Genomic DNA, 14281 nt, shown 5'->3' on the forward strand with positions numbered 1-14281 from the left:
ACCCCGAAGGCAGGTATTTAATATTAATTGGACAGCTCGAGGATACCACTGTTACTTTGGCATCTTGCTACGCACCTAACTCTGGTCAACTCTCCTTTTGTAGGAAACTATTCTCCCTGATACAGAAACACGCTAAAGGTGCCGTCATGCTATTGGGGGACTTCAACTTAGTTGTAGACCCTTCTGTTGATAGATCTCTCCCCACGAGAAGCCCCTTAGCTAAACCCAGAACCTCCCCTGTTTATACCCTTGGGCTTCGCCAATTGCTAGGAGAGTACGATCTCTACGATGCGTGGAGAACTAAACATCCAACAAGTAGGGACTACTCCTTTTATTCACATGTCCACTCCTCATATTCTAGAATTGATCTAGTTTTGACTGACAGATTGTCACTACCGGCCATCACGAAAATTGATATATTACCAATGACATGGTCTGATCATTCTCCACTGAAGGTGGTGTGAAGACTTGGGGACCGTAAAGTCGCACCGGGCCCCTGGAGACTAGGAAATTTCCTGTAATGCCATCAGGAGGCTTCACTTGCCATGCAGCAAACCTTAAAGTTATATTTAGAAACTAACAAACCCGAGGAGACTTCGGTCTTTAATAATTGGTGCTCTTGTAAGGCTGTAATGCGGGGGGCTGCCATTCAGGCCGCTTCACGATTAAAACGTGCTCAAAATGCTGAGCGTCTTTTGGCTGAAAGCGAAGTTGCAAAATTAGAATTAGTTCATAAAGCTGACCCGCAGAATAGAACTGCCTTTAAGCTTTTGCTTGCCGCAAGGGAAAGGGTGAACGTTTTTTCTCTTCGGGAAGTACAACGCAATCTTGCCCGATTAAATCAGAGATTTTATGTATTTGGAAATAAAGCATGGCGTCTCTTGGCACGGAAACTGCAAGGTCAGCGAGCTAAGGCCAGACTTCATTTTATCTATTCCCCTACGGGCTCTAGAGTCTCTGACCCTTATAGTATAGCAGACACCTTTGCAGAGTATTACTCCCGACTCTACAACCTACAGGCAGATACTAATACTCCCCAACCCATTGAAGCTGAAATTCAGTCCTTTTTAAAAGACCTGTCCCTTCCGACACTGAACTCCGAGGCCTGCCTGTCCCTCAGCTCTCCCTGGACTATTCCCGAACTTGAGACAGCTATTGACGGTCTTCCTCGTGATAAAGCACCGGGGCCAGATGGATTTCCGTCTAATTTCTACAAAACTTATAAAGCAGATTTGGCACCAGTGTTATTAGCAGTCTTCAACGAGGCGTCGGACTCTGGGAGGTTCCCGAAGGAGATGCTTGAAGCGCGGATAGTTGCTATCCCTAAGCCGGGTAAAACTCCCACGTCCGTTCAAAACTACCGGCCGATAGCTCTGTTGAACACAGACGTAAAGCTCTTTGCTAAGATTATCGCTAACCGACTTTGCCCTCTATTACCCTCCCTTATAGCTGCTGATCAGGTTGGCTTTGTCCCGGGCAGGCAGGCCCCGGACAACACTCGGAGAGTTTACAATGTCATGGAATATTGTGATGCTAATAGAACGCCCCTCCTCGTCCTATCGTTGGACGCTGAGAAGGCATTTGATAGGCTACACTGGGGATACCTGAGATCGGTCCTGGGTAAGTTTGGCTTCCAGGGAAGGTTTCTGGATTCCATTTTGGCTTTATATTCTGCCCCCTCTGCTAGGGTGTATGTGAATGGGTGTCTCTCCAGGGGCTTTGATATTTTCAACGGCACCAGACAGGGGTGCCCTTTATCCCCCCTTATTTTTGCCCTGGCTATTGAACCCCTGGCCGAGACTATTAGGTCTGATGTAGAGGTCTCGGGACCCGAGATAGGAGGATTGAGCCATAAGGTCAACCTTTTTGCAGATGATATTCTACTCTGTTTGACCAACCCTGGATCCTCCCTTATCGGTCTCCACGCAATATTAGATGGGTACTCTAAAATATCATACTACAAACTGAATACATCCAAAACGGAGGCACTACCGCTCCACATCCCACCGCATATCCTGGCTTTACTTAAGGATAAATACAGGTATGCTTGGCAAGCGAAAACTATTAAATATTTAGGTATACATCTATCGCTTGACAGAGATCTGTATGAATGTAACTACTCACCTCTGTTTAGCGCCTTCGAAAAATTGATTAAAGAATGGTCCTTACATGAAATCTCTTGGCTAGGGCGTATTTCTGCAACTAAGATGGTACTGCTTCCTAAACTCCTATACCTATTTCGATCCATTCCCCGCAGCTTCCCTAAACCGCTTAGCGTTAGGGCTAATAAGATTCTATCACACTTCATTTGGAAGGGATCTAGACCGCGTATATCTCTAGGCAGGTTCTGTCATTGCCCAAGGGCCTTGGCGGGGTTGCCTACCCCAACTTAGATACATACCACTCCGCCTGCCTCCTCAGTCAGGCCCGCGACTGGTATGCCACCCATTCCCCCAAACCGTGGGTAGTCATTGAGAAATCCTTTTTAGGGTCGATTGATATTACAGATCTATTTCTACTGCCGATAAACAACGTTCCGAAATGGACTGGCCCTGGGGACGCGATTAGATGTACCTTGAAGTCATGGCACTCAGTGGCTATATCTGACCCAACTATTGCATTACCGGCAGCGAATCTTTCTATTAGAACCGTTGCTTGTACTATCCCTGATCTTGTATTAGATGCCTGGATTGACGCTGGAGTTGTGAGATTGAAGGATCTTTTCTTGAATGATGGTTTGATTCCCTTCTCTCAGCTTCAGACTCAGTTTGGGATATCAAAGCATGATTTTTTCAAATACTTACAACTACGCCATTGGCTTCAGACTAATGTTGACAGGGCTGGTGGCCCCTTTCCCCTTCCTCTACCTGCTAATATGCTCTCTAGATTGTCTACCGCAGGTCATAGGGGTGGGGTATCCAGATGGTATCAATATATTGTTCTTCTGAATAAAACTGGTAAACTCCCTGCGCAGACTAGGTGGGAGAGGGATCTTTCTATCGTACTTCAAGAAGAAGAGTGGGATACAATTTCCTCACAGTGCTTTAAGATCTCTAAATGTTTGCAGCACTCAGAAATGTTCTATAAACTTTGCAATAGGGCGTACTTCACTCCGCAGAGGCTTCACCGTATATGGCCCTCGACCTCCCGGTTATGTTGGCGAAAATGTGGAGATGTCGGTACCATCCTACATATTTTCTGGGATTGCCCAGTTTTGAGGCCTCTGTGGACGGAGGTGTTCTCTCTTTTGGGGGAAGTGGTGGGAGCGACTGTGCCACTAGATCCACTACTTGCCTTATTCCACTATTCTCCTCACACTCTTCTCAGCTGCGACAATTATATTGTAGGTCACATTCTAATATCAACTAAGGCGGCGATAGGCCAACTGTGGAAATCACAGTCCATACCACACATCCAGACGGTTATTAATAATACCCATAAGCACTTTCTTTTTGAAACAGCGGGATGTGTGTACTCTGCCTCTCCTTCTTCTGTCTATATGAGATGGTTTAGATGGAGCGAATACCGGGAGAGACAGGGTCACTCCGTAATTTTTAGTGATCCCATTGATATGACAACTCTAAATTCTCCACAATCTGATAACACCCATTCGTAATAGATGCCCCCTATCTCTCTATTTATCTACATATATCTATGCTACAATATTTGAGTAAGGTATCTCCCTGACATGTATGGGTTTTTTTTTTTTTCTTTCTTTCCTCCCCTCGTGTGTCGCTGTCTTGTTATGTCTTTCTCTCTTTTCCTCTATACTGAGCTCTCCATCCTATTACTTTTATGGTTATAGTTATGATTGATAGTTAAAAGGAACTATGTACACTATTAGTGAACCGAGACTCTGAATTCAGATTTGTTGTCTATGATCTGGTTTTATATGTTAGCTTACTGTAGCACTCTCTATATGATGTATATTCGTGTACATTTATTTGTTTTTTTTCCCTCTATATTTGGAAACTAATAAAAAAAATCATTATTGAAAAAAAAAAAGCTTATATATCTGTGTGCAGACTACTACAAAGGCGGATTTATTATTGACTGTTTTATGTAAGCTCCGCCCAGCAGTGCCTGTTAAAGCTTATATAATTGTGCTATTTATAGATAACACCAGCTTGCTTACCTGTTCACGCAACTTACCTGCCTCATTGTTATTGCTGGTTATACAAGACTGTGCTATCTAAAATATAATGCCAGCTTGCTTACCTGTTCCCAAATTCACCTGCCTGCTTGTTAGCACAGCGTCGTATAACCAGAAATAACAAGCAGGCAGGTGAATTTGGGACCAGGCAAGCAAGCTAGCATTGTCTTTAGATAGCACAGCGTCGTATAACCAGCAATATCTAAAGACAACGACAGCTTGCTGACCTGTTCCCGCAACTCACCTGCCTATTTGTTATTGCTGGTTATACAAGACTGTGTTATTTTGAGACAACGCCAGCTTATGTCCAAGTTTCTTGTTATGTTTCTAAATATAATTGTTACATATTCTATCACTGTCACCTTTAGCATATAATAATAAAATGGAGTTGGATCCTGTACGGTGTATGGTCATTGTGTCTGAGGGGTAAACAGTGTCGGACTGGGGCATGAAGGGCCCACCGGGGGAATGCAATGGTAGGGGCCCATGTGTATGGGTGTGGCCAGTCTACACAGAGGTTTGGATAACCTTTAGGGAGTGCATGGTTGGGCCCCTTGATAAGTACATATAGTAAATACTGATAGTGCATGCAATGTACCAGATTAATAACAGCAATGCACTGAAGAAAACAGTCCTGTGCGGTATAAGGTTACATATGTATTATGTATAAATTAAGTGCACAGCCTGGAACCTGATCCTTAGAGGAGGAGGTGGGGCCCCGGGCAGTGGGGCCCACCGGTGGTTTCCCCTGTACCCCTGTGGGCCAGTCCAACCCTTGAGGTAAAGCAGGTCTGCCTCTCTGATCTTAACCGAACCAGGCTTATTTTACACCCACACTCATTTTTAAGTTCCGGCACCGGATTTGTGAGCATTACAGCAACATACCAAGTGAAACCATAGATTAATGTAATGCCTAATAATTGTAAATGTCTTCCAGACAATGGACCTAACTCAGATCTGATCGCAGCAGCAAATTTGTTAGCAGTTGGGCAGAACCATGTGCACTGCAAGGGTGGGGGGGGGGGGCAGATATCATGTGCAGAGAGAGTTAGATTTGGGGGAATTATTTTGTTTCTGTGCAGGGTAAATACTGTCTGCTTTATTTTTACACTGTAATTTAGATTTGAGTTTGAACACACCCCACCCAAATCTCTCTCTCTGCACATGTTATATCTGCCCCACTTGCAGTGCACATGGTTTTGCCCAACTGCTAACAAATTTGCTGCTACGATCAGGTCTGAATTAGGCCCCATAACCACAAGATTCAGTGTATACCAAATTTACGTTTCATGCTTTACTGAAAGGCTTAATATAACAATTTAATTTCTTGTAGGTATTTTGATTTCAAATATAAGTGCTACTAATGTTACGCCGACTTATAACGCATCCACGAAAACAGGTAAAAGTAAATATTAACTTAAAATCATTGCATGATACTGTATTGTGTAACTATGTAACATATGTTGTTTTATTGTTTTTTTAAAAAAGCAATCTTTCTGGCAGTGGTAAGAAATGTAATTTAGAACAAATAGTACTTTTGTTAGATTTTCCCTGGAATGTCATGGGTTTATTGTGGTTGTTCTCTTGGTCGTTCTCTTTGATTTGAAACCACAAGGAATTTAGGTCATGTCGGTAACACAAAGGTAATACATATTTGAAACCTGCAGCTGCCCTTCAGCTGAACCCACAAGAAGATACCTTAGAGAAATTGCTATGAAGTGGCTACAGTATGTATTATGACACCATTAAACACAGACAGGCACAATAATAGAAAGTAAGCCATAGTGACAATTTTTTTTAAGTGAAGTAAGCCATAGTGACAATTTTTTTTAAGTGTGAAGTCCCACAAAACATTTCAGTATTATCTTCCGTAATTATTTGTTTATCCTTTATTTATATAGTACAGACATAATAAGCTGTGCTTTATAGAACCGTTTTAATAATCACAACAGTCATTCTTCCAGTGGAGCATAGAGGAGCTAAAGAGTGCAAATAGCATGTGCAAAAATGTATATCTATACTCTAAAACATAGAAAAAAATACAAATGTAGATACAATAAATATTCAGTGAGATGGTATAAAATACTCCATACAATGGGGGTCATTCCGAGTTGTTCGCTCGTTACTTTTTTCTCGCAATGGAGCGATTAGTTGCTAATGCGCATGCGCAATGTCCGCAGTGCGACTGCGCCAAATAAATTTGCTATGCAGTTAGGTATTTTACTCACGGCATTACGAGGTTTTTTTCTTCGTTCTGGTGATCGTAATGTGATTGACAGGAAGTGGGTGTTTCTGGGCGGAAACAGGCCGTTTTATGGGTGTGTGCGAAAAAACGCTACCGTTTCTGGGAAAAACGCGGGAGTGGCTGGAGAAACGGAGGAGTGTCTGGGGGAACGCTGGGTGTGTTTGTGACGTCAAACCAGGAACGACAAGCACTGAACTGATCGCAGATGCCGAGTAAGTGTGGAGCTACTCAGAAACTGCTAAGAAGTGTCTATTCGCAATTTTGCTAATCTTTCGTTCGCAATTTTGATAAGCTAAGATTCACTCCCAGTAGGCGGCGGCTTAGCGTGTGCAAAGCTGCTAAAAGCAGCTTGCGAGCGAACAACTCGGAATGACCCCCAATATGTTCTGCGAATGGATATTTGTGTATAAGCTGGTCACTCATGCAATAAAGACAGCGTAATTATTGTACTTGGAATAGGTTAGGACATTCTGAAAACACAACCAGGAAAGATTTATCTTATAGGGAACAAAATAATTACCGCCCTAGGGCCTTAAAGTAAGTCAGTCTCTCAATAGTAACAGCTATTAGTTGTTTCCACAACTGTGCCCATAATATGCTTTCATATCACTCACATAATCTTTCACACACCAAAAATCCATTTTACATAGAGAGAGAGAGAGAGAGAAAGAGGGAGAGAGAGAGAGAGAGAGAGAGAGAGAGAGAGAGAGAGAGAGAGAGTTGTTGATTGTTTTTTTCTTGATGTACTGTATGAGTGTATGATTTTTATTTCCCTATTAAAGTTATCTTTCACACTATTACACTATTTGAGTATATGATTGTATCGGATTGTTTTATATGTATGTTCCCCCTGGTCACAAGGGGAAGATAAATAAAGGGCCCTACAGACACGGCGATACGCCGCCGAGCTGCCCGACCACCGATACGGCAGACAGGCGACCCGGCGGCAGGGGATCGTCCATATTGGCCTGCATGCACAGGCGACGGAGCACCAACGATGAACGAGCGCGGGGCTGCGCATCGTTCATCGATGGTGCCTCTACACTGACAGATATGAACGGTATCTCTTTCATTATTGAACGAGATCGTTCATATTTTGCAGTGTTATTGCCGAGTGTGTAGGGCGCATAAGAGGGAGTATAAAGGAAGCACTTTTTCAGATGAAACTGCATGTTATACTTTTGATAAGGGCCACTTATTTCCCTATCCACCACTTCACACCTGGGGATAAATTTAATAGGGTGCATTAAGCCAGATATGTGGGAGTTTGTATGATAATGCCCATATTTTTAAGGCAGCAATTATTTACAAAGCAAAACCAACCTTAAAATTATGGGTATTCTTGCACAAACTCTATGCCTCCAGCTTATTGTACCCTATTACATTTACCCATGATGTACAGATGGAGCCTCACTCATCTATCCGGTATGTGGCGTTTGTCCCGATCATGGAGTCGAAGTGTTCCTTTTTGCAGGGTGGCGCATAGAGCTTAGTGCGGCATATGGAGTTAGCAGTGAGTGTAATGCCAGCAATCATCCACCAGATGTCACTTTTGAAAATCACCATTGCGCATGCGTGAGGTGTCCAATATAATACTATAGTGCAAGAATCACCATTGCGCATGAGTGAGGTATCTATTGAAATACACTATAGCGCAAGAACTACTTTACTGTACATATCTGTGGCTATGTAGGCCTAGTGGTATCGCCAATGGTTACCATTAGAGATGAGCGGGTTCGGTTTCTCTGAATCCGAACCCGCCAGAACTTCATGTTTTTTTTCACGGGTCCGAGCGACTCGGATCTTCCCGCCTTGCTCGGTTAACCCGAGCGCGCCCGAACGTCATCATGACGCTGTCGGATTCTCGCGAGGCTCGGATTCTATCGCGAGACTCGGATTCTATATAAGGAGCCGCGCGTCGCCGCCATTTTCACACGTGCATTGAGATTGATAGGGAGAGGACGTGGCTGGCGTCCTCTCCGTTTAGAATAGATTAGAGAGACACTTGATTTACTAATTTTGGGGAGCATTAGGAGTACTCAGTACAGTGCAGAGTTTTGCTGATAGTGACCACCAGTTTTATTTATAATCCGTTCTCTGCCTGAAAAAAGCGATACACAGCACACAGTGACTCAGTCACATACCATATCTGTGTGCACTGCTCAGGCTCAGGCCAGTGTGCTGCATCATCTATTATCTATATATAATATTATATATATCTGTCTGACTGCTCAGCTCACACAGCTTATAATTGTGGGGGAGACTGGGGAGCACTACTGCAGTGCCAGTTATAGGTTATAGCAGGAGCCAGGAGTACATAATATATTATATAGTGAGTGACCACCAGACACACAGTGCAGTTTATTTAATATATCCGTTCTCTGCCTGAAAAAAGCGATACACACAGTGACTCAGTCAGTCACATACCATATCTGTGTGCACTGCTCAGGCTCAGGCCAGTGTGCTGCATCATCTATATATATTATATATCTGTCTGACTGCTCAGCTCACACAGCTTATAATTGTGGGGGAGACTGGGGAGCACTACTGCAGTGCCAGTTATAGGTTATAGCAGGAGCCAGGAGTACATAATATTATATTAAAACAGTGCACACTTTTGCTGCAGGAGTGCCACTGCCAGTGTGACTAGTGACCAGTGACCTGACCACCAGTATATATAATATTAGTAGTATACTATCTCTTTATCAACCAGTCTATATATTAGCAGCAGACACAGTACAGTGCGGTAGTTCACGGCTGTGGCTACCTCTGTGTCGGCACTCGGCAGCCCGTCCATAATTGTATATACCACCTAACCGTGGTTTTTTTTTCTTTCTTTATACATACATACTAGTTACGAGTATACTATCTCTTTATCAACCAGTCTATATTAGCAGCAGACACAGTACAGTGCGGTAGTTCACGGCTGTGGCTACCTCTGTGTCGGCACTCGGCAGCCCGTCCATAATTGTATATACCACCTAACCGTGGTTTTTTTTTCTTTCTTTATACATACATACTAGTTACGAGTATACTATCTCTCTATCAACCAGTCTATATATTAGCAGCAGACACAGTACAGTGCGGTAGTTCACGGCTGTGGCTACCTCTGTGTCGGCACTCGGCAGCCCGTCCATAATTGTATATACCACCTAACCGTGGTTTTTTTTTCTTTCTTTATACATACATACTAGTTACGAGTATACTATCTCTTTATCAACCAGTCTATATATTAGCAGCAGACACAGTACAGTGCGGTAGTTCACGGCTGTGGCTACCTCTGTGTCGGCACTCGGCAGCCCGTCCATAATTGTATATACCACCTAACCGTGGTTTTTTTTTCTTTCTTTATACATACATACTAGTTACGAGTATACTATCTCTTTATCAACCAGTCTATATATTAGCAGCAGACACAGTACAGTGCGGTAGTTCACGGCTGTGGCTACCTCTGTGTCGGCACTCGGCAGCCCGTCCATAATTGTATATACCACCTAACCGTGGTTTTTTTTTCTTTCTTTATACATACATACTAGTTACGAGTATACTATCTCTTTATCAACCAGTCTATATATTAGCAGCAGACACAGTACAGTGCGGTAGTTCACGGCTGTGGCTACCTCTGTGTCGGCACTCGGCAGCCCGTCCATAATTGTATATACCACCTAACCGTGGTTTTTTTTTCTTTCTTTATACATACATACTAGTTACGAGTATACTATCTCTTTATCAACCAGTCTATATATTAGCAGCAGACACAGTACAGTGCGGTAGTTCACGGCTGTGGCTACCTCTGTGTCGGCACTCGGCAGCCCGTCCATAATTGTATATACCACCTAACCGTGGTTTTTTTTTCTTTCTTTATACATACATACTAGTTACGAGTATACTATCTCTTTATCAACCAGTCTATATATTAGCAGCAGACACAGTACAGTGCGGTAGTTCACGGCTGTGGCTACCTCTGTGTCGGCACTCGGCAGCCCGTCCATAATTGTATATACCACCTAACCGTGGTTTTTTTTTCTTTCTTTATACATACATACTAGTTACGAGTATACTATCTCTTTATCAACCAGTCTATATATTAGCAGCAGACACAGTACAGTGCGGTAGTTCACGGCTGTGGCTACCTCTGTGTCGGCACTCGGCAGCCCGTCCATAATTGTATATACCACCTAACCGTGGTTTTTTTTTTCTTTCTTAATACATACATACTAGTTACGAGTATACTATCTCTTTATCAACCAGTCTATATATTAGCAGCAGACACAGTACAGTGCGGTAGTTCACGGCTGTGGCTACCTCTGTGTCGGCACTCGGCAGCCCGTCCATAATTGTATACTAGTATCCAATCCATCCATCTCCATTGTTTACCTGAGGTGCCTTTTAGTTGTGCCTATTAAAATATGGAGAACAAAAATGTTGAGGTTCCAAAATTAGGGAAAGATCAAGATCCACTTCCACCTCGTGCTGAAGCTGCTGCCACTAGTCATGGCCGAGACGATGAAATGCCAGCAACGTCGTCTGCCAAGGCCGATGCCCAATGGCATAGTACAGAGCATGTCAAAACCAAAACACCAAATATCAGTAAAAAAAGGACTCCAAAACCTAAAATAAAATTGTCGGAGGAGAAGCGTAAACTTGCCAATATGCCATTTACCACACGGAGTGGCAAGGAACGGCTGAGGCCCTGGCCTATGTTCATGGCTAGTGGTTCAGCTTCACATGAGGAAGGAAGCACTCAGCCTCTCGCTAGAAAACTGAAAAGACTCAAGCTGGCAAAAGCACCGCAAAGAACTGTGCGTTCTTTGAAATCCCAAATCCACAAGGAGAGTCCAATTGTGTCGGTTGCGATGCCTGACCTTCCCAACACTGGACGTGAAGAGCATGCGCCTTCCACCATTTGCACGCCCCCTGCAAGTGCTGGAAGGAGCACCCGCAGTCCAGTTCCTGATAGTCAGATTGAAGATGTCAGTGTTGAAGTACACCAGGATGAGGAGGATATGGGTGTTGCTGGCGCTGGGGAGGAAATTGACCAGGAGGATTCTGATGGTGAGGTGGTTTGTTTAAGTCAGGCACCCGGGGAGACACCTGTTGTCCGTGGGAGGAATATGGCCGTTGACATGCCAGGTGAAAATACAAAAAAAATCAGCTCTTCGGTGTGGAGGTATTTCACCAGAAATGCGGACAACAGGTGTCAAGCCGTGTGTTCCCTTTGTCAAGCTGTAATAAGTAGGGGTAAGGACGTTAACCACCTCGGAACATCCTCCCTTATACGTCACCTGCAGCGCATTCATAATAAGTCAGTGACAAGTTCAAAAACTTTGGGTGACAGCGGAAGCAGTCCACTGACCAGTAAATCCCTTCCTCTTGTAACCAAGCTCACGCAAACCACCCCACCAACTCCCTCAGTGTCAATTTCCTCCTTCCCCAGGAATGCCAATAGTCCTGCAGGCCATGTCACTGGCAATTCTGACGAGTCCTCTCCTGCCTGGGATTCCTCCGATGCATCCTTGCGTGTAACGCCTACTGCTGCTGGCGCTGCTGTTGTTGCCGCTGGGAGTCGATGGTCATCCCAGAGGGGAAGTCGTAAGCCCACTTGTACTACTTCCAGTAAGCAATTGACTGTTCAACAGTCCTTTGCGAGGAAGATGAAATATCACAGCAGTCATCCTACTGCAAAGCGGATAACTGAGTCCTTGACAACTATGTTGGTGTTAGACGTGCGTCCGGTATCCGCCGTTAGTTCACAGGGAACTAGACAATTTATTGAGGCAGTGTGCCCCCGTTACCAAATACCATCTAGGTTCCACTTCTCTAGGCAGGCGATACCGAGAATGTACACGGACGTCAGAAAAAGACTCACCAGTGTCCTAAAAAATGCAGTTGTACCCAATGTCCACTTAACCACGGACATGTGGACAAGTGGAGCAGGGCAGGGTCAGGACTATATGACTGTGACAGCCCACTGGGTAGATGTATGGACTCCCGCCGCAAGAACAGCAGCGGCGGCACCAGTAGCAGCATCTCGCAAACGCCAACTCTTTCCTAGACAGGCTACGCTTTGTATCACCGCTTTCCAGAATACGCACACAGCTGAAAACCTCTTACGGCAACTGAGGAAGATCATCGCGGAATGGCTTACCCCAATTGGACTCTCCTGTGGATTTGTGGCATCGGACAACGCCAGCAATATTGTGTGTGCATTAAATATGGGCAAATTCCAGCACGTCCCATGTTTTGCACATACCTTGAATTTGGTGGTGCAGAATTTTTTAAAAAACGACAGGGGCGTGCAAGAGATGCTGTCGTGGCCAGAAAAATTGCGGGACACTTTCGGCGTACAGGCACCACGTACAGAAGACTGGAGCACCACCAAAAACTACTGAACCTGCCCTGCCATCATCTGAAGCAAGAAGTGGTAACGAGGTGGAATTCAACCCTCTATATACTTCAGAGGTTGGAGGAGCAGCAAAAGGCCATTCAAGCCTATACTATTGAGCACGATATAGTAGGTGGAATGCACCTGTCTCAAGTGCAGTGGAGAATGATTTCAACGTTGTGCAAGGTTCTGATGCCCTTTGAACTTGCCACACGTGAAGTCAGTTCAGACACTGCCAGCCTGAGTCAGGTCATTCCCCTCATCAGGCTTTTGCAGAAGAAGCTGGAGGCATTGAAGAAGGAGCTAAAAGGGAGCGATTCCGCTAGGCATGTGGGACTTGTGGATGCAGCCCTTAATTCGCTTAACAAGGATTCACGGGTGGTCAATCTGTTGAAATCAGAGCACTACATTTTGGCCACCGTGCTCGATCCTAGATTTAAAGCCTACCTTGGATCTCTCTTTCCGGCAGACACAGGTCTGCTGGGGTTGAAAGACCTGCTGGTGACAAAATTGTCAAGTCAAGCGGAACGCGACCTGTCAACATCTCCTCCTTCACATTCTCCCGCAACTGGGGGTGCGAGGAAAAGGCTCAGAATTCCGAGCCCACCCGCTGGCGGTGATGCAGGGCAGTCTGGAGCGACTGCTGATGCTGACATCTGGTCCGGACTGAAGGACCTGACAACGATTACGGACATGTCGTCTACTGTCACTGCATATGATTCTCTCAACATTGATAGAATGGTGGAGGATTATATGAGTGACCGCATCCAAGTAGGCACGTCACACAGTCCGTACTTATACTGGCAGGAAAAAGAGGCAATTTGGAGGCCCTTGCACAAACTGGCTTTATTCTACCTAAGTTGCCCTCCCACAAGTGTGTACTCCGAAAGAGTGTTTAGTGCCGCCGCTCACCTTGTCAGCAATCGGCGTACGAGGTTACATCCAGAAAATGTGGAGAAGATGATGTTCATTAAAATGAATTATAATCAATTCCTCCGCGGAGACATTGACCAGCAGCAATTGCCTCCACAAAGTACACAGGGAGCTGAGATGGTGGATTCCAGTGGGGACGAATTGATAATCTGTGAGGAGGGGGATGTACACGGTGATATATCGGAGGGTGAAGATGAGGTGGACATCTTGCCTCTGTAGAGCCAGTTTGTGCAAGGAGAGATTAATTGCTTCTTTTTTGGGGGGGGTCCAAACCAACCCGTCATATCAGTCACAGTCGTGTGGCAGACCCTGTCACTGAAATGATGGGTTGGTTAAAGTGTGCATGTCCTGTTTTGTTTATACAACATAAGGGTGGGTGGGAGGGCCCAAGGACAATTCCATCTTGCACCTCTTTTTTCTTTTCTTTTTCTTTGCATCATGTGCTGATTGGGGAGGGTTTTTTGGAAGGGACATCCTGCGTGACACTGCAGTGCCACTCCTAGATGGGCCCGGTGTTTGTGTCGGCCACTAGGGTCGCTAATCTTACTCACACAGTCAGCTACCT

The 14281-nt window shown here is 44.8% G+C and overlaps 1 protein-coding gene across 9 annotated transcripts in view; it reads left to right on the forward strand.

Annotated features, from left to right (window-relative positions):
- The window catches only part of EMCN (endomucin), a 431382-nt gene that overhangs the window by 135338 nt on the left and 281763 nt on the right, over positions 1 to 14281 (forward strand). For 4 of the 9 annotated variants that reach the window (XM_063918475.1, XM_063918500.1, XM_063918483.1 and 1 more), the window contains one exon: positions 5487 to 5552. The exons of the other annotated variants lie outside the window; for them this stretch is intronic. In XM_063918475.1, the coding sequence (XP_063774545.1) occupies positions 5487 to 5552 (66 nt within the window). The remainder of the gene's footprint in view (positions 1 to 5486; positions 5553 to 14281) is intronic. 9 annotated transcript variants of the gene reach the window in all.

This window comes from Pseudophryne corroboree, chromosome 1 (genome assembly GCF_028390025.1).
Source record: "Pseudophryne corroboree isolate aPseCor3 chromosome 1, aPseCor3.hap2, whole genome shotgun sequence".
NCBI lineage: Eukaryota > Metazoa > Chordata > Amphibia > Anura > Myobatrachidae > Pseudophryne > Pseudophryne corroboree.